The sequence below is a fragment of the Carcharodon carcharias genome, chromosome 2 (genome assembly GCF_017639515.1).
Source record: "Carcharodon carcharias isolate sCarCar2 chromosome 2, sCarCar2.pri, whole genome shotgun sequence".
Taxonomy (NCBI): Eukaryota; Metazoa; Chordata; class Chondrichthyes; order Lamniformes; family Lamnidae; genus Carcharodon; species Carcharodon carcharias.
This window is the reverse complement of record NC_054468.1, coordinates 39,873,940-39,893,394: the sequence shown is the minus strand read 5'-3', so window position 1 is coordinate 39,893,394 and position 19,455 is coordinate 39,873,940. Positions and strand designations below refer to the sequence as shown.

Here is a 19,455-nt window from a genome sequence, read left to right as displayed (position 1 = left end):
AGCAACAAAATCAACTTTCATTTTAACCAACCAATCTCCAACTGTTTCATTGACCTGAAATGGTAACTTTGTTTATCCCTGCACAGACACTGACAAATCTCCTGAATATCTACAGCTTATCCATTTTTAATTTCAATCCTCTCCTCATCTGATATGTACATATCCATCAGAAGTTGGAGTATGGAGAGACAGATTAAGGATAACCACAAAATGCCTTTTACTTTGGTACAATTGACAAGTGATCTGGCTGATCAGGTTACTGTCACATTTTTACATTTTTCAAAACAATTTTCTAGTAATAGCTACCACCAGGTAAAACAGTTTCCCCTGGCTATAATGGTTTTACCACACCATTGGGCAGATCTTGAAATCAGTTACCACTAGAGTAAAATCGCAAAAACAGGCAAAAATTGAGGTAGTGTCCACACTGCAAAATCTAGGCTAATATTTTCAATTGTGTGAAAACATTAAGACGAAATTTTCAATTTTTATCCCATCATTGTGATATTCATCCTTCCATTTTTTGAATTTTTCTAACAAGGTGCTGGCAGGATAGGTTGAATGGCTTCTGTTATGTTTTAATTATGGGTCGCTTTGCTCGCGAACCGGTTGCACGCTTATCTGTTGGCAGGTGAGTCGATTACGATATACAGCAGATGCAGAGACCAATGTGAAATGAAGCTCATACTATTTATTTACACAAACAACAGAGCATTAACACGTGTGCTTCTCCAACCAAACCCTACTCTAGACTAACATTTACATTGTAGCCCATGCCTACACAGCTATTGTGTGTTACAGTTACATGGTCAATCTGCTCACAGTCTCTTAAAGCTGTATTACACCTCAGATTACCACATCCCTCTCCGTTTACTTGAAAGTACATTTTACAATATATTAACTATTTATAAAAATGAACTATTGACAAATTCAGTCTCTCAGGAAGCCTTTGACTGTCGTAGTTCTACAACTTTGAATGGTTTATCTGAGGCCTCCCTCTCAGGAGTTATCTGTCCATTAGGCTCCCTAGCAGGAACCTGCAAATTTGCTTCTTCGACTCTCTCAGGCTCAACAGTTCCTGCAGGTACTTCCAAAGCAGGAGTTCCTTCTACTTGTGGTGTAGACTCCAACGGGAATGTTTGGCACACCTTTTCTTGTGGACCTGTTTCCCATTTCCTGAGGTGATCTATATGCCTCCTGATTATCCGATCTTCAACCGACATATGCACTGACTTCACCATGGTTCAACATGGAAGCGGACCCAGGGCCTCCCTGGCCATTCCCAGGAATGCAGTGGAGCAGAAGGAGGCAATTTCTGCACCTGTTGGCACTGCATGCAGCTCTTGACCATGTTTTCAATTTCAGTGTCCATCCCTGGCCACCATAAGTAGCTGTGCACCAACATTTTCATTCTGGCAATGCCGGGGTGAGTGCTATACAATTCAATCAATAATGGTTCTCTTCCTCTGAGAGGCACAATGACTCTTGCTCCCCACAGTAAGACTCCATCCTGACAGATGAGCTTGTATCTCCTGTTAAAGTAGGGCTTAATTTTGTCCGACTTTGGTTCGTTAGCCCATCCCTGCAAGACTTGTTCCCTGACATGAGGCAAAACTGGTCCATTCTCTGATCTGTTTGGTATTCACTGGTGATGAATCTGGAAAATTTAATAACAAGACAAGTTCTTGAGGGAGGGGGACATACACATTGCTGTCCTTTAGCGGTAATCGGCTCAGTGCCTCGGCATTGCCAATCTGGCTTCCTGGCTGGTGGATAAAAGTATATTCGTAATCAGCTAGAATCAGTGCCCACCTTTCGATGCATGCCAAGGCGATTGGGGGTATTGCCTTACCTTCCCCAGACAAGCCTAGTAGTGGCTTGCGGTCGGATACTATGGTGAAGTGGTGGCCATGGATGTATTGGTGGAATTTCTTAATGCCAACTACAATGGATAAGCCGCCTTTTTCTTTTTGTGAGTATCTTCGTTCTGTCTCAGAATGTTCTTGAAACATAGCCAATGGGCCATTCAGAGCCATCTGACATCTGATGGGAGAATACTGCCCCTACTCTGTAAGGGGATGCATCGCATGTTAAAATCAATTGTTTCTTTGGGTTGAAATGTACCAACAGGGCTGATGAATGTAGTAACTGCTTTACTGCCATAAAAGCCTGTTGTTGTGGGGCTTGCCAAGTCCACCTGTGGTTTTTCTTGAGTAACCTGTATAATGGAGCCAATACTGTTGACAAATTTGGGAGAAAACTGTAGTAGTTAACCATTCCCAAGAAGGACTTGAGTTCTGTGGCATTTTTCGTTGCTGGCGCCTCACTAATAGCTCTCACCTTGTCTTCTACCGGGTGAGAGCCCTGCGAGTCAACCCCATCACCCAGATAATTCATTTCTTTTGCTTAGAAGATACATTTTTCTCTTTTCAAGCATACTCCGACTTACAAGAAATGCTTCAATACCTCTTCCAAGTTAGCCAGGTGTTCTTCATCAGTTAGTCCTGTTACCAGGACATCATCGTGAAAAGCCACCACATGGGGTAGATATTGGAGCAAATTTTCCATGTTCCTTTGGAAAATGGGACAAGCTGCTGAGACTCCGAAATGTAACCTGGTATATTGGGATAACCTCCTATGTGTATTGATAACTGCAAAATCCCAAGAGGCCTTTTCTAGTTCGACTTCCAGTAAGTGTGGCTCATGTTGAGGTTTGAATATACGGTTCCCCCTGCCAGTTTGGAGTACAATTCATCAATTTTGGTATAGGGTGCCTATCAAGTCTGGCTATTTTGTTAATGGTCAACTTGCAGTTCTCGCATATTCGCACACTCTGGTCAGGCTTTAGTACTGGAATTATGGGCACTGCTCATTTGGAAAATTGTACAGGTTGTAACACTCCTAACCTTTCCAGCCTGTCTAATTCAATATCCACTTTTTTTCATAATGCACAAGGAACTGGCCCTACTTTCAAATATCTGGGGATTGATCCGGGACCTTAGCTTGCACTCCCTGAATCTTCCCTGAATATGAGGGCATATTTCTGTAATAATTCTTGTAGGTCTTTCATTCTGAGCTGGAAAATTTCATACCACCCCAACTTTATTTCCTTAAGTCAGTTCCGAACAAATTGAGTTGGGCTCTCCTCTGCTACCACTATCAGGGGTAGGTTAGTAGACTGGCCTCCATATTGTACTGGAACCTTGCATATACCTTTTGCTCATATGTTTTTGCCAGTATATGTCTTTAGTTTGGCATCTGAGTTTTTCAGCATTAGTGGGTGGCCTGCTCTGTTCCGATACTTAAATGTGTGTTCTCCTATGACTGTCGTGGATGTGCCTGTGTCCACCTCCATTCAAAGGGGGTTTCTATTGACTTCTACTGTCACATAGATTGGCTCTGTTTTACTCATTTTTAAATTGTGCAGGGACTAAATATCTGACTTCTTCTTCTGGCTCCTCCATTATATAAATTTCACGACTTCTGCCTTTTTGTTTGAAATTTGTTCTCAATCTTTACAATATCGCATAATGTGTTCATTGCGATGGCAGTAGAAGCACTTGGTTCTTTTAAACTGTCATTCATTTGTAGGCTGTCTGGTTCCAATTCTGCTATTATGAATGTGGTTTTTATCCATTAAACCATTGCTTTTTGCTGGTCTATTAATGGCGGCTGTTTCCCGCCTTTCCGCGGGGCCCTGTGCTTCCCTCCTGATGTGAAGAATGGTGCCATTTTGTGCCCCCAGTTTCCTTCTGAATCCCTGTCTGCGCACCCATTGTGAGCGCCAACTCCAGCACCTTGCTGAAATCCAAATTTGTTTCTGACAACAACCTTTCTTGAATGGAGTCTTTGTTAATCCCACATACTAATCGGACTCTTAACATGTCATTAATCGACATCCCAAACTCAGTGCTCTGCCAGTTGTTTTAAGGCTGCTACATAGCAAGTGACTGTCTCTCCAGGGGCACGATACCTCGAATTGAATTTAAAACGTAGTTACCTAGGGTTTCCATTGGAAATGGCCTTTCACTAGATTCACCAACTCATCAAAGTTCTTGGAACCTGGGGTGTTGGGTGCCCATAGATTACGAATTAGGCTGTATGTTCTATTGCCACATGTTGATAAGAGGATTGCCTGCCTCTTCTCCTCCCCTGATATGTTGTTGGCCAAAATGAAAAATGCGAGGCGTTCAATATAATGTGACCAGTCATCGGTGGTCTGATTAAAAGGTTTGGTGTGGCCAAATTGTGGCATATTGGAGGGCAATGGTTTTGACGACCACGTGAGGGTTTACAATTGTAATGTACTTAAAATCAGCCTGCAGGGCACAGCTAGTTCAGTCCAGTTGAGTTTTCGTGGCTTTCCTTGGTGTCGTTGACTGGTGGTGTTTTGCTTTGTCACCAGTTGTTATGTTTTAACTATGGGTCGCTTTGCGTGCGAACCAGTTGCACGTTTATCTGTTGGCAGGTGAGTCAATTAGAATATCCAGTAGATGCAGAGACCTAATGAAATGAAGCACATACTATTTATTTACACAAACAACAGAGCATTAACATGATGCATACTTCTCCAACCAGACCCTATCTTAGATCAATATTTTCATGGTAGCCCACACTACACAGCTATTGGATCTTACAGCCACGTGGTCAATATGCTCATGTTCTCTTGGAGGCATATTACACCTCAGATTACCACAGCTTTCTTCTACACTGCAGACTCCAAAGCTTCTACTTTGCTCCTTGCCTGTGCTGAAGGCTCACATTTGATACTGTTTTATAGTTGTCTGGTATCATCTAATATTTCATCCAGTTGATGTTCTTCATGGGTGAACCTAGAGAGTGAATGGCGCCAGGATGTTCGTCCATGGGGAACATGTCAAAGCTAGATCAAATCTTGCATTCTCAGAAAGCGGCCAGAAAATAGAAATTTGAGAAGGAGCCCTGGCTAATTTCTCACTTCTAGTTCAGGGAGGCTGAGACCAATAGCAGTGATCCACCGAGGCTCCTGATGAGATTAGCTAATGTGATCGAGACTATAGACTGAATCTCGTCTGTAGCAAAATACTGTATATACTAGAAATTTGAAGTAAAAGAGAAAATGCTGGGTTTGGTTAGCAGTTCAGGCAGATTTTCTTTTCAGATTTCTAGTATCAACAATATTTTGCTTTTGCACCTGATTGGCATGGTTCAATATTGTGTGGTAACATTTACCAGAGTCAGTGGGAGAATGTTAACAATTGTTTTTACTCTGTAATATTTTTAAATGTTACTATAAATCACCGCAGATTTTCTTTCCTTTAATTATCTTCTACATCAAATATTTTTAACGCAGGGGGACGAAGCAGAGATGGTGCACCAATCATCACTTTTCCAGAACACACTGCCCCTGGGGATCTTTCTGATGAAGATTTTCTGAATGTTGTAACATATTTGACTAGCATTCCAAGGTGAGCTGTGCTGTTGCTGCTGTAAATAACATCTGCAAACTTTGTATTCTATACCACTTTAAATCATAGTACATATTTAATACATTTTTCATTAAACTATAAGTGCACTTAATTTATGGCTATGGTACTTGGTTGTACAAAATCAGGGCTTTCAGTTTTGTAAGTTTATACCAAAGCAGGATTGAGAAACTACCCCTGGAATAGAATGTTCGCAGGACAATTTTTGAGAGAAATATTTGTATTTGTCATTTCCACATGCATTTGTTACAGTAATTCCACTGCCAAAACATTTAACTCAATGAAAAATATATCACTTATATCCTGTTTCCGCCTGTATTACTCACTTTCCTAACTCATTATTTTAAATACTAAAACTTACAGCAATTTTGGAGCCAAAAAATGGACATAGTTGGAGCGTTGGAATTTCTTAACAAAACAGGCTGAGGTGCACTGCTGGATCTTCCCCGATCGGAGTGTTATGCGGGAGCGGGTGGGTTCCCGATTGGCGCCACAGGTTGGGTGGCGCCCGCCATTTATGTGGGCGGGCCATTTAAGGCCCACCCAGCGTGACATCTGTCAGGAAACGCTATGCGCTCCCTATGTGGGCGGGGGAGATTCCCTGAGCTGGTAGCGCGCTCTTTCACACATGCACGTGACGGAGCACAAAGTGCTGCCTCAGGGAGATCAGCTCAGGTTTGAAAGTTTCAATAAAGAAGGGGAAAAAAATTACTGACATGTCCACTCATTCGCCACTGTCACATGAACTGGGACATGTCAATTTCTTTTATTTAAACATATTTTATAAAAATTTTAATACCCTCATGAAACCTCATCCCACCATGGATGAGGTTACATGTTTTTTCAGAAGCCTGCCTGGGCTTCCAGCCTGCCCACCAACCTTAAGGTTGGACAGGCAGGTCCATTTATCATGTTGATTGCTTTTTTAATGGCCTTAATAGGCCTTTGACAGTTTGGCGGGCATGCAGCCGACTTGGCTGCATGCCCGACATCACCCTGCGTCATTTCATGCGTTGGCGAGCAGGCCCTGCCCCCACTCACCGAACAGATGATTCTGCCCATATATCAGAGGCAATGCAGAGGCACTGCTGGCAGGAGGATGTAATTACAGTGTGAGAAGTTTATAAAAGTTTTCTTTATAAGCATCAGTAGAGTATCCTGTGTCATTATAAATATAGGCATAGGGAGTTCTAGTGGAAACAGCTGATGCAAATGTATGAGAAAAATATGTCTATGGCTTTGGAGATAAGAATTGCACACGGTTCTAAAATTTGTTATAGATAATGTAATCTTTTATCAGATATCTCTATATTTCTTTGTTTTATAATTCAGTTTTGAAGGAAAGAGAATTAACTTAAGTACTCTCACTAAAGCTATGAAACCCTAACTGCCTAAACATTACGTTTTCATAACATCTTAATTTTTCAAATATAATTGAGCTTGAATGCCCAAAAGCTTTGAGCTTAATTTTCAAAACTTACATAAAAGTAGGGTGTTCCATGAAAGAGGCTTATTCTGGTTGTGTTTATAGTTTTCACAATAACAGTTCCTGAAATTCAAGTGCTTACCTTGTAACAATATAATGTGGAATGAAAATCTATTGACATTGAGAACATTCCACACCCTAACCACTCGCTGTGTGACGAAGTTTTTCCTCATATCACTATTGCTTCTTTTACTAATTACTTTAAGTATTGCATGCATTTATTCAAAAACTGAGAAAGATCCTAAACTTATCACAATGAATTTTTACAGAGACTTGGCATTTTTAAACTGAAAGAAGCATTCAATGGAAGGGAGAAACTGCCAGATGAATGCAACTTGTCACCAGGTTTATCAATTTGGCAAGCAGTGCCAAAGAAATGGCATTACACTCTAGGGCAAGTTAGAAAAAATTATACTACATGTTTGGTATTAGTGCAGTGTAATCTTTTGCACTGCATCGACACCACATATTTAGTTAATTAAAAAAATGCCATTAACTTGGTGTGTTCAAAGGAGATGATCCCATGTTAGAGCACTGATGCACACACAACCATTAGGTTTTAAGGTATAAAAAGAAACTCGGGCAGCTCAATGCACCGTCAGCTCAATTTCCATTGATAGGAAACAGCTGACTATCTGTTAGTTCTTTTCAATTGCATATTCTCGAAGCTTCGTTTTAGCATCAGGAATTGCAGCAACAATCGCAGACTGATTAATGGTAGTCTATATTTGGTTTTCAGTACCAATAACTAGAACTTTGAATTTTCCTATTCAACAGCAATGAGAGTGATCAGTCTAACTGGATATTTCTGCTCATGTTGCTGTTTAAAATACAGAAAAAGCTACACAATGGGAGAGTCAGCATCTGTAAAGAGAAAACTGGAGCTGACATCTAGATTTAAGATCCTTTCTCAGAACTGATGACTGAAGGATAATTAAGCCCCTTTATAAGGTAGAAGAAAGAGAAAAGTTAGAAAATGGGGATGGGGGGAACAAATCACAAACCAGAGGGAATGTTAAGTGATACACTGATACTGCATAGCTTTTTTATCATTGAAGGAAAGAAAGTATAATTTGTATGGCATTACAATTCACAACAATATAACTGATAACCAAATTGGTTTCTGAATTGAACCATTACTGTAGCAATTTAATTTCCCTCTAGGTTTTCCCCATTTAGTTATTTCTTTTAATTGCATTTTTGATCAGGAAATGATATCCCTGGAGCAGAGACCTTGATTTTGACAATACAATAAGATTCTAATAAATCAGCTGTTTTTTAAACAGATCTAACTAAAATCAAAGGTTAAAGCCTTGCATCGAGATAGAAGTTGCCTTAATGATAGAGAGAATCTTTTCCCCACTTTCAAAATCTTTAAAGGTCATATTAAACTTGAATTTAATCAATTACATTACCCACAACAAACCAGTTCATGTGCTTTGTGGATGCTTATGTCTGTCTCCTCTGGTTAAAATGGTTGCACTGTTCTTGTAGGTTTATCCCAGGACTCGTTGGATTGTTACTCTGTAAGAGACCGTGCTGGAGGCAATGGTCCTTTGTTCAAAACGTTTATTTACATGCTAACTGTTTACAAAGGTTAAATAAGACCAAGACATAGCTGGAGATACTCTCTGAAATGCTTTGCATTCATCTTCTCTCAGTGAGTGACACCACTATGACATAGCTGCTTACGCACATGGTCAGTAGTTATCATTAGATTTACCCCTTTACTCTGCATCTCCCTCCGAGTCTTTATCCTTATGCTATTATACACACACTCTCCCACACCTTCCCCTCATGGTCTCTTGCCTTGGTGGTGTCAATCTCCAACTGTGTTCTTGGCTCTCTTTGAGGATGTATGGGACAAATGCTCCTCAGAATCCTCTCCTTGGAAGGCACTGACCTTCTCAGACAATTTCTGCTTCAGGTCCACAATATAGATGTGATGAACAGAGATTTTCCCTTTTCTTCTCTTTTTCTCCCCCTTCTTTTTAGTACTTTTGGAGAAAGGTTGGACAGCTGGCTGCTCTTGCTTGTAAAAATGAAGCTCATTCAGCTCTTGTGAAGATTTCTACAGGTGTAGAGGGTCCATAAACTTTGACTGCTGCACTGAACAAAATATTATGTAATGCCTCATCAATGAACAAATCCAGTGAGTGAAGAGAAGGATGAAGAATATTCTGAAGAAAAATGATGATTGACCTGCTAATAATGTAGGAATTTATTTTTCTGTCGGCAGTGGTTCGGTCTGAACATCTCTGGAACTTCATCAGAATATATGCTGTCTTCAAAAAGTAAAGCAAGGCTCAGGATCCCCTCCTGACAAATCATTGATATCAATGGCATCTTGGTTATCATCCTCTTCTACTCTTTCCCAAAAGAGTAAATTAAGGTCAAGAATGTCATCTTGCGGTTGGTCACCTTCATCCTTGTCCCGCTACATCTAGCCTCACCTCAAAGAGAAATGAAAGCTCTACCATGACCTCTTGTGGTCAAAAGGATGGAGTTTTGTCTATGAAGACTGATTCACAGCATTCTGAGTTAACTTGAGTTTCTTGAATGAAGGTTCCTTTAACAGATTTCTCCTCCTGTCTGGTAAACACAGATTTCCTGGAACGTCAGACCACTTTAAAGTGGCCTAACTTGCCACACCCAAGGCACTGCGCGATTTGGGTGGGGCATTCTACAGCTGGCATGTAAATAGACGCTGGGCAGGATTTTCCCCTTGTCAGGCAGGCAGGCTGGGCAGCGGCCTGCAATCAGACCCCAACCGTGATTTCACGCTGGCTGGCCAATTAACGGCCAACCAGCGTGAAAAGCATGCTGATAACTTCAATGCTGCTGGGGTGGGGGCAGGAGGAGTGCAAACGCTGCAGTGTGCGCATGCGCGGGGTGGGGGGTTAATGAAAGCTCCCTGAAGGCACAGAGCTGATTCAGGGAGCTGAAGATTTTTAATCTGAAAAATAAATATTTTAAAAATAAGAAAAACATGTCCTCACATGTGACTCTGTCACATGAACAGGGACATGTGAGAAATGAGTTTTTAGAATTTTTATTGTTTTTTCAGTCTCTGCTGGAAACCTCATCCCACCTGTGGAAGAGGTTTCGCAAAAAATGCAAAGGCTGCCTGGCTTAATCGCCTACCTGCCAACCGTAAAGTTAGACGGGCAGCGAAAAATTAATTTTAATTAATTCATTAATGGGATTAATAGTCCTCTTAATTGTCAGCGGGCGTGTTGCTGACTCTCACTTGGGCCTGCTGACCGAAATATCATGGGAGTGTGCGATGATGTTGGGATGTTCGCCTGATGTCATCGCATGCTATTTCACGCTCGTGTGTGTCGGGCGCGTGCCTACACGCCGAGCAGAAAATCCTGCCCTCTAAATACTCACTGTCATTTCATGAGCGATTGCTGTTAGACTGAGATACCACAGAGCACTGATGGAAGCAAGCCCCAGCTAATTTTAATGCCTTCAGATAAGTGGAGAAAAGATGAGAGAGAAAATTGGCAAGGAAAAGATAACACAGTTGACCGCCCAAATCCTTGACTGACTCTCCTTTGTTATTCCTCTGCTTTACTGAAATATTATTTGAACTGAAGACAAAAGGACATTAGAGGCAATAATGATCAGAAGCATGGGGAAGAATTTTCCTCTCTATTGGAGGGGAAGTTCAGGAGCAGGCACAAGCAGGTGCGCCTCCGATTGGGGGCATGCCGCCATTTTACATGGATGAGCCAATTAAGGCCCACCCAGCATGATGTCTGCCAGGAAGCTCAGTGCACTCCTTGTGAGGGGGGGGGGATTCCCTATGCCGAGAGTGCGCTCTTTCGTGCATGTGTGCGAAAGAGCGCACTCATCTCCCTGAGGCTAAGTGCTGCCTCAGGGAGATTGGCGCCAAATTTAAAAATGGTACATGTAGGGAAATGAAATTTCCCTGACATGTCCCCTCATGTGACACTGTCATATGAGTTGGGACGTGTCCATCACTTTTAAGTAAACTTTTATTAAATTTTTGAAAGCCCACATGAAATCGTGGATGAGGTTTCATGCTTTTTCTGAAGCCCGCCAGGGCTCCTGGCCTGCCCGCCAACATTAAGGTTGGATAGGCAAGTCCATTAACTAGTCTAATTACTTTTTAAATGGCTTCAATTGGCTGTTCACAGGTTGGCGGGCGCACAGCTGATTCGGCTGCGCCCCCGCTGACCTGAAAATTGAAATGACATGTGGTGACGTCGGAAGTTCCTCCCGACGTCATCCCGCATCATATTACACGTTGGAGAGCGGGCCCCGCCCCTGCTTGCTAACCTCAATATCCTGCCAATGTTCTATATCATAATATTAGGATCCTGTTGTCTGCATTATATTACTTCTTATTCACATTCTGTTAAATGTTAATTCTTTTAATGTAATGCAAAAGATATATTTCAAAAGATATGGAAAATTTTCTCTTCTACAGTTTGAAAGGTCTGTTATGTCACAGATTATTTGTTTCTATTTTATTGCAGTCTGGATGCTGCTAGTATTGGATTTATCATAATTATTGACAGAAGGCGGGACACATGGAGTTCAATCAAAGCATCTTTAAAGCGTATAGCAGTGAGTAGAATTAGAGTTTTTTTGGTTACTGAATTTAGAATTATTCTGAGATGTGTGGATCCTTCTCATGTACCATTTTCCAGAAATAAGATAAACCTTCGGTAAGGCAACACCAGTATCTAAAACTGAAAATGTTGTACTTTATTGTTAGATATTCAAAGCTAAGACACTTCATGTATATTACAGCTTGATGTAAAGTATCCAATTAGTATCATACATTTAATCAACCAGTATTGTTGATAAAAAGAGACATGTTATTGAAGCTTTTCATCTTGCACACATCAGAATAGCTCACAAGAAATTACCGACAGTATCAGGGGAACAACAATTTATACTGCATAAGAAGAGAGTGCTGATTCATTGGCAAGTGGACTCTGAGTGGTGGGGGCATTGCCATGTAGAATACATCATGGAACAGTTAACTGTCCAGCTTTGTTCAAACTCAAACTGGGCAGGTCGACTCTGATTAGACGAGACATTGCCTTGGGCAATACTCAAGTTCTGTACACCAAATGACTATTAACCAACTAGCTTATACAAAGAGTAAGGTGGGAATGGTGAGGCATAACACGAACATTTGGATTTAGCATCTTTTTCAGAGATTCACATTATAGTGTAACTGGCATCAACAGCACACAATTTCAGTTAAATAACCTTGTTGCTGTGCTGTAAAGGGTTAATTATCTTCCTGTCACCTGAATCACTTTCGAGGTTAGAGAATAAAGCTAAGAAGAAATGGAATAGCAATACTAATGAAAGCTTTAATAAAGCTCCATTTTTAAATTCACAATATTATCCATTAATAATTAATCCTTACTTCTAGATTAGTGCACTAATTGACTTGTGATAATTTAATTACCCTGTGGTAAATACAAAATTCACAAATCTTAAACTATGTAAAATGTAATGTGAAACAGCAAATCTATTGCTTTTTTATGTAAATAGTTTTTCTATTGCTGCTTGTTTTTCTAACAAGTAAGAATATGTCATTGCACACTGCTAAATTCCTGCAGCTAATATATAATGGCACTGAAATAGTGTTACAGTTTAAATTCCACTTAATACACCAGCAATGATATTCATTTCAGATATTAAAGTCCATAAATGGATTAAAAAGAGTAGCTTTTGGAAAATTGTTAATCGTTCAGAAAGCACAATAAAGGGTCTTGAATACATTATGATTTAACCTGCCTCTGATTGGGCCAGCAGCTCATTGAGTCAGGCCGCTATACTCAATGGGACTGATGTTCAGTGGCATTACCATCACAGAATCCCCCACTAGCAACATCCTGGGGGGTTACCATTGGCAGTCTCTTCCTTGGTTGCTGCCAGTAAAATTGGGGCTGCAGTCCTGTCATTTGCAAGTGTGGGCTTGGGACCCACATTTCATCCAGCTTTGGGACTCACGGTGTGTCAATAAAATCCCGGCGTGCCACGTAAGAATATTGTTGTGAACCTTGAAATTCTGGGCCGTAACTTACTTGGAGTGGCAATCAGCATCAGATTGCCACTCTGTGCCTACTTACGTATGTCAAATTTCTTGTGTACCGGTCTTACCCGACCTTCTAACCAGGCGAGATCCAGGCAGCGCAGCCGTCTCTGAAGTCCAATGTCTCAGTCTAGCACCGCTGAGTGGGGATGTTCACCGATGATTGCATGATGTTCAGCACCATTCATGACTCCTCCTGAAGCAGTCTATGTCCAAATGCAGCAAGACCTGGACAATATCCAGGTTTGGGCTGACAAGTGGCAAGTAATATTCGTGCCAAAAAAGTGCCAGGCAATGACCATCTCCAACAAGAGAGAGTCTAACCATCACCCCTTGATGTTTAGTGGCATTACCATCACAGAATCCCCCACTAGCAACATCCTGGGGGATACCATTGTCAAGAAACTGAACTGGACTAGCCATATAAATACTGTGGCTACAAGAGCAGGTCAGAGGCTAGGAATCCTGTAGTGAGTAACTCACTTTCTGACTCCCCAAAGCCTGTCCACCATCTAGAAGGCACAAGTCAGGAGTGTGATGGAATACTCCCCACTTGTCTGGATGAGTGCAGCTCCCACAATACTGAAGAAGCTGGACACCATCGAGGACAAAGCAGCCCACTTGATTGGCACCACATCCACAAACATTCACTCCCTCCATCACTGAAGCACAGTAGCAGCAGTGTGTACCATCTACAAGATACACTGCAGGAACTCACCAAGGCTCCTTAGACATCACCTTCCAAGCCCACGACCACTACCATCTAGAAGGACAAGTGCAGCAGATAGATGGGAACACCACCACCTGGAGGTTTCCCTCCAAGTCACTCACCATCCTGACTTGGAAATATATCGCCGTTCCTTCAGTGTTGCTGAGTCAAAACCCTGGAACTCCCTCCCTAACAGTACTGTGGGTGTACCTACACCCCATGGATTGCAGCAGTTCAAGAAGGCGGCTCACCACCACCTTCTCAAGGCAATAAGAGATGGGCAATAAATGCTGGCCCAGCCTGCAAAGCCCACATCCCCTGAATGAATAAGAAAAAAAATAAAAGAAGACACGCTGCCGTAAAGCAGGTAAGTTTAAAGATCCCACTAAAATTGACAAGCCAGGGAGAAGACAAGTGGATGGGGTTTAGGGGTGGGGGTGTTTGGAGGTCGGGAGGTCAGTGGGGTCGAACATTTGGAAGGGGGTGGGGGGGTAAGGGGGTCGGACATTAGGAGGTGGTAAGGGAGGTAGGACATTCGGGTTGGTCGGGGGGGGGGGTCGGACATTTGGGAGGGGGTGGGGGGCTGGGGGGTTCAGCCATTAGGAGGGGGAGGGGATAGGACATCCGGAGGGTACAAACATTTGGGATGGGTGGGGGGTCGGACATTCGGGAGGGGTGGGGGTGCAATTTCAGGAAGCTGGGGGGGTGGTTGGAATTTTGGGGGCTGTGGGGTTTGGACCTCAAGGGTGGGGGCTCCGGTCAGATCTGGGGGGTGAGAGTCGGGTCAGTGTGGGGGAAGGTGTATTCAGGTGAGGAGTCCCATGTGGATGGGGGGAATCTGATGCGGTTTAGGTATGGGGAAGACCATTGGGTGGTGGCTAGGCAGGGGTGGGGGACTCCCCTGGGGTGGTCCGGGGGTGTTGGGGGAGCTCCATGGAGGTTTTGGCCTGGGCCTTTACAATTGCTACCCAGAATTTAGAAGAGGTTTTAATTATTCTAACTTTTTCTGGGTAACTATTGGTATAACCCCGGCGAAACCACCCAAAGTTTGCGATTTAAATCACACTTTCGGATGGTTCCCAGTGCAGCGCAATTAGCCAGAAGAAGTGTGCACTTCTGGGCAACTGCCATGCAAACCCTTACCTGGGAACTTCCCAGAAGGATTCCCCAGCATATCTTTGGGGTACCCCCCAAATCTGAAGCTGGGAAGCTCGGAAGTCACGGCCCGATTATGAAAGGATTATAATCAGTGAAAACTTTTATTAATGAACCCTTCCTTTAAAAGAAACTAAGAATAAACAAAGGTGTATATTTTTGTTTGTAAATCCTTTATCAAATGTATTATGAATAGAAACTTACAACTGGGACTGAAACACTAATATTTTTCTTTGTAACAATGAATTGCAGTCTTAAACCATTTTTGGCAGATCATATTTATTAATGAAATAAATGTAGAGTTCCCACTACTATTGATGTCAGTGGGCTTTATAGTAAAACTAATGGTGACAAAAAATTAGTGTTTCTCTGTGAATTTTAATTCAATTTCCTCACAGTGTTAAGCTCAATTTACTCTTCCTTCTGTGATGTTGTTAGCATTACTGCTAAAACAAAAATACTTAACAGATTATAAGGAATGTTAATTGTACTTATGATTAATTTAATTTTAAAAATAAATTATTAATGGCAAAACTCTCTGATGGGAGTAAAAATTGATATGCTTTTGGGAATTGCTGACCAGTGTGCATCTTTAATCTATTTGTGAAGATAAAGAGTGTTTTTCATTTTCTCGAGCTCTCCAATGCAAGAGATAAATGTTTCTTACTTGGCACACTTCAGAGCTTGTCTTTGTTGATGCATTATGACATCTAGCCTGTAGGATAGGTCACACTGTCTCGCAGGCTTTCATGACTCAGTAGCCTCTAAAGGAGGCTTAAACAGGAACAATTCAATGATTTAAGGGCAGCACAAAAACCACTAATGCTGCTATCTCTTCTTCTGTTTCTCTCTCCTGTGTGTTTACTCCTGTGTCTCTCTTCTTTATTTTGGTATTCTTAAGCTCTTTAGCAATCAAGCATATTAGGTACGGCAGTGGGTAGCAAAGTTACAAAACTGCAGCAAGTTGGTACCATACAGACTTTGTTTGATGATTCTATAGTACAGGGAAGATTTTAAAAACACAAAAATTGTATTCCTGAAACAACAACTTGCCTTTGGATGGCACCTTTTAATGCAGACAAATATTCAAAGATGCTTCTTGGAGGAAAACGGAAAAATAGAACGCCAAGCTAGATATGAAGATATTAGGAGGATTAACCAAAAGCTTCCTTGAAGAGGTGGGTTTGAAGGATGTTCAAAGGACAACAGGCAAGTGCAGGATTGGTTTTGAGGAAGGAATTTTAGATCATGAAATCTAGACAGCTGGAGATACAATTACCAATATTGAGGCAAAGTGAGAGGGGGGCATGAGAGGAGTCAAAGGAATATAGTGTGTGGAGGGTGGAGATGCTGGAGGAGGCTATAGAGATAGAGAGGGACAAGGATATGAAAGGATTTAAACTCAAGGATAATAACTTTAAATTTAAGGTGTTATTGAACAGGAAAATACTAAGTCAGCAAGAATAAGGATGATGAGTGAGTGGATATGTTTTGGGATAGGATATTTATGGAGGTAGGAGAATGGGAGGCCATCCAGGAGAGCATTGGGAAAGTTGAGTCTTGTTATGGCTAAGGCATGGATGAGTACTTCAGTGGCAGATGGGCTGAAGCAGGACTGGCATAGAGCTACTACAAAAATAAAAGGTAGGTTGTCTTGGTGGTGAAGGGATTTGGGGAACTGAAGATCAGCATGGTCTTAATTACAATGTTGAGGTAATCAGCAGTCTGGTTCAGCTGAAAACAGTAGTCAAGAGAGCAGGATGGACTTGAACTACATACCTTAGGGTGGAAGCCAAAGATAAAAGCTTCAGCCTTCCCAATGTTTAACTAGTGGAAATTGTGGCTCATCTAAGACTGGATGTTGAAGAAGCAGTCTCACAGACGAGTCAAGCAATAGCCTGACATAGTCATACTCACAAAATCACACCTTACAGACAGTGTCCCAGACACCACCATCACCATCCCTGGGTATATCCTGCCCCACCAGCAGGACAGACCCAGCAGGGGTGACAGCACAGTGGTATACAGCCAGGAGGGAGTTGCCTTGGGAGACCACAACATCGTCTCTGGACCCCATGAAGTCTCATGGCATCAGGTCAAACATGGGCAAAGAAACCTCCTGCTGATTATCACATAATGCCCTCCTTCAGCTGATGGATCAGTACTTCTCCATGTTGAACACCACTTGGCGAAAGCACGAAGGGTGGCAAGAGTACAGAATATACTCTGGTTGGGGACTTCAATGTCCATCACCAAGAGTAGCTTGGTAGCACCACTACAGATGAGCTGGCTGAGTCCTAAAGGACATAGGTGCTAGACTGGGTCTGCATCAGGTGGTAAGGGGACCGACAAGAGGGAAAAACATACTTGAACTCATCCTCACCAATCTGCCTGCAGCAGAAGCATCTGTCCATGACAGTATCGGCAGGAGTGACCGCGCACAGTCCTTGTCTTCACATTGAGGATACCCTCCATTGTGCTATGTGGCACTACCACTGTGCTAAATGGGATAGGTTTTGAACAGACCTAGCGACTCAAGACTGGGCATCCATTTGGCGCTATGGTCCATCAGCAGAATTGTGCTTGACCACAATCTATAACCTCATGGCCTTGCATATCCCCTTCATTACCATCAAGCCAGGGGATCAAACTTGACTCAATGAAGAGTGCTGGAGGTCATGCCAGGAGCAACACCAGGCATATCTAAAAATGAAGTGTCAACCTGGTGAAGCTACAACAAGGACTACTTGCGTGCCAAACAGTATAAGCAGCAAGTGATAGAGCTAAACGATTCCACAACCAGCTGATCAGATCCAAACTCTGCAGTCCTGCCACATCCAGTCGTGAATGGTGGTGGAAAATTTAACAACTCACTGGAGAAGGAGGCTCCACAAATATCCCCATCCTTAATGATGGAGGAGCCAGCACATCAGTGCAAAAGATAAGGCTGAAGCATTTGAAACAATCTTCATCCAGAAATGCTGAGTGGATGATCCATTTTGGCCTCCTTCGAAGGCCCCCAGCATCACAGATGCCAGTCTTCAACCAATCTGATTCACTCCACGTGATATCACAAAATGGCTGAAGGTGCTGGACACTGCAAAGGCCAAGGGCCCTGACAATATTCTGGCAATAGTACTGAAGACTTATGCTCCAGAACTTGCCACACCCCTAGCCAAGCTGTTCCAGTACAGCTACAACACTGGCTCCTGGTTATGTGGAAAATTGCCCAGGTATATTCTGCACACAAAAAGCAGGACAAATCCAACCTGGCCAACTACCACCCCATCAGTCTACTCTCGATCTGCAAGGGGTCATGAACAGTGCTATCAAACGGCACTTGGCTTAGCAATAACCTGTTCACTGACGCTTAGTTTAGGTTCCACAAGGATCGCTCAGCTCCTGACCTCATTGCAGCCTTGGTTCAAACATGGACAAAAGAGCTGAACTCCAGAGGTAAGTTGAAAGTGACTGCCCTTGGTATCAAGGCCACATTTGATTGAATGTGGCATCAGGAGCCTGAGCAAAACTGTGGTCAATGGGAATCAGGGGGAACACCCTCCACTGGTTGGAATCATACCTAGCACAAAGGAAGATGGTTGTGGTTGTTGGAGGTCAATCATCTCAGTTCCAGGACATCACTGCAGGAGTTCTTCAGGGTAGTGTCCTAGGCCCAACCACCTTCAGCTGCTTCATCAATTACCTTCCTTCCATCATGAGGTCAGAAGCGGGGATGTTTGCTGATGATTGCTCAATGTTCAGCACCATTCATGACTCTTCAGACACTAAAGCAGTCCATGTCCAAATACAGCAAGACCTGGACAATATCCAGGCTTGGTCTGACAAGTGCCAAGTATCATTCTCACCACAAAAGTGCCAGGCAATGACTACCTCCAACAAAAGAGATTCTAACCATCGCCCCTTAACATTCATTGCTGAATCCCCACTATCCTTGGGCTACCATTGACTAGAAACTGCACTAGACTAGTCATATAAATACTGTGGCTACAAGAGAAGGCCAAAGTCTAGGAATCCTGTGGCGAGTAACTCACCTCCTGACTCCTCAAAGCCTGTCTACCATCTAGAAGGCACAAGTCAGGAGTGTGATGGAATACTCTCCACTTGCCTGAATGAGTGCAGCTCCAACAACACTCAAGAAGCTTGACACCATTCAGGACAAACAGCCCACTTGATTGGCAAAATAAAAACAAAAACAAAAAGATTTGTTTTCAACTCTTTCTTGGACTCGAACTCAAGTTCTGTCGAAGGGTCATGAGGACTCGAAACGTCAACTCTTTTCATCTCCGCTGATGCTGCCAGACCTGCTGAGTTTTTCCAGGTAATTCTGTTTTTGTTTTTGTTTTGGATTTCCAGCATCCGCAGTTTTTTTTGTTTTTACCACTTGATTGGCACCCCATCTACAAACATTCACTCCATCCACCACCAACGTATAGTGGCAGCAGTGTGTACCATCTATAAGATGCACTGCAGAAACTCACCAAGCCTCTTTAGACAGCACTTTCTAAACCCATGACCACTACCATCTAGAAGG

General features: G+C 42.6%; 1 protein-coding gene across 1 annotated transcript in view; it reads left to right on the top strand.

Annotated features, from left to right (window-relative positions):
* Positions 1 to 19,455, top strand: part of mcf2l2 (MCF.2 cell line derived transforming sequence-like 2) — a 273,896-nt gene that overhangs the window by 22,841 nt on the left and 231,600 nt on the right. The window contains 2 exon segments of the mRNA XM_041204959.1: positions 5,333 to 5,447; positions 11,460 to 11,550. Coding sequence (XP_041060893.1) covers positions 5,333 to 5,447; positions 11,460 to 11,550 — 206 coding nt within the window.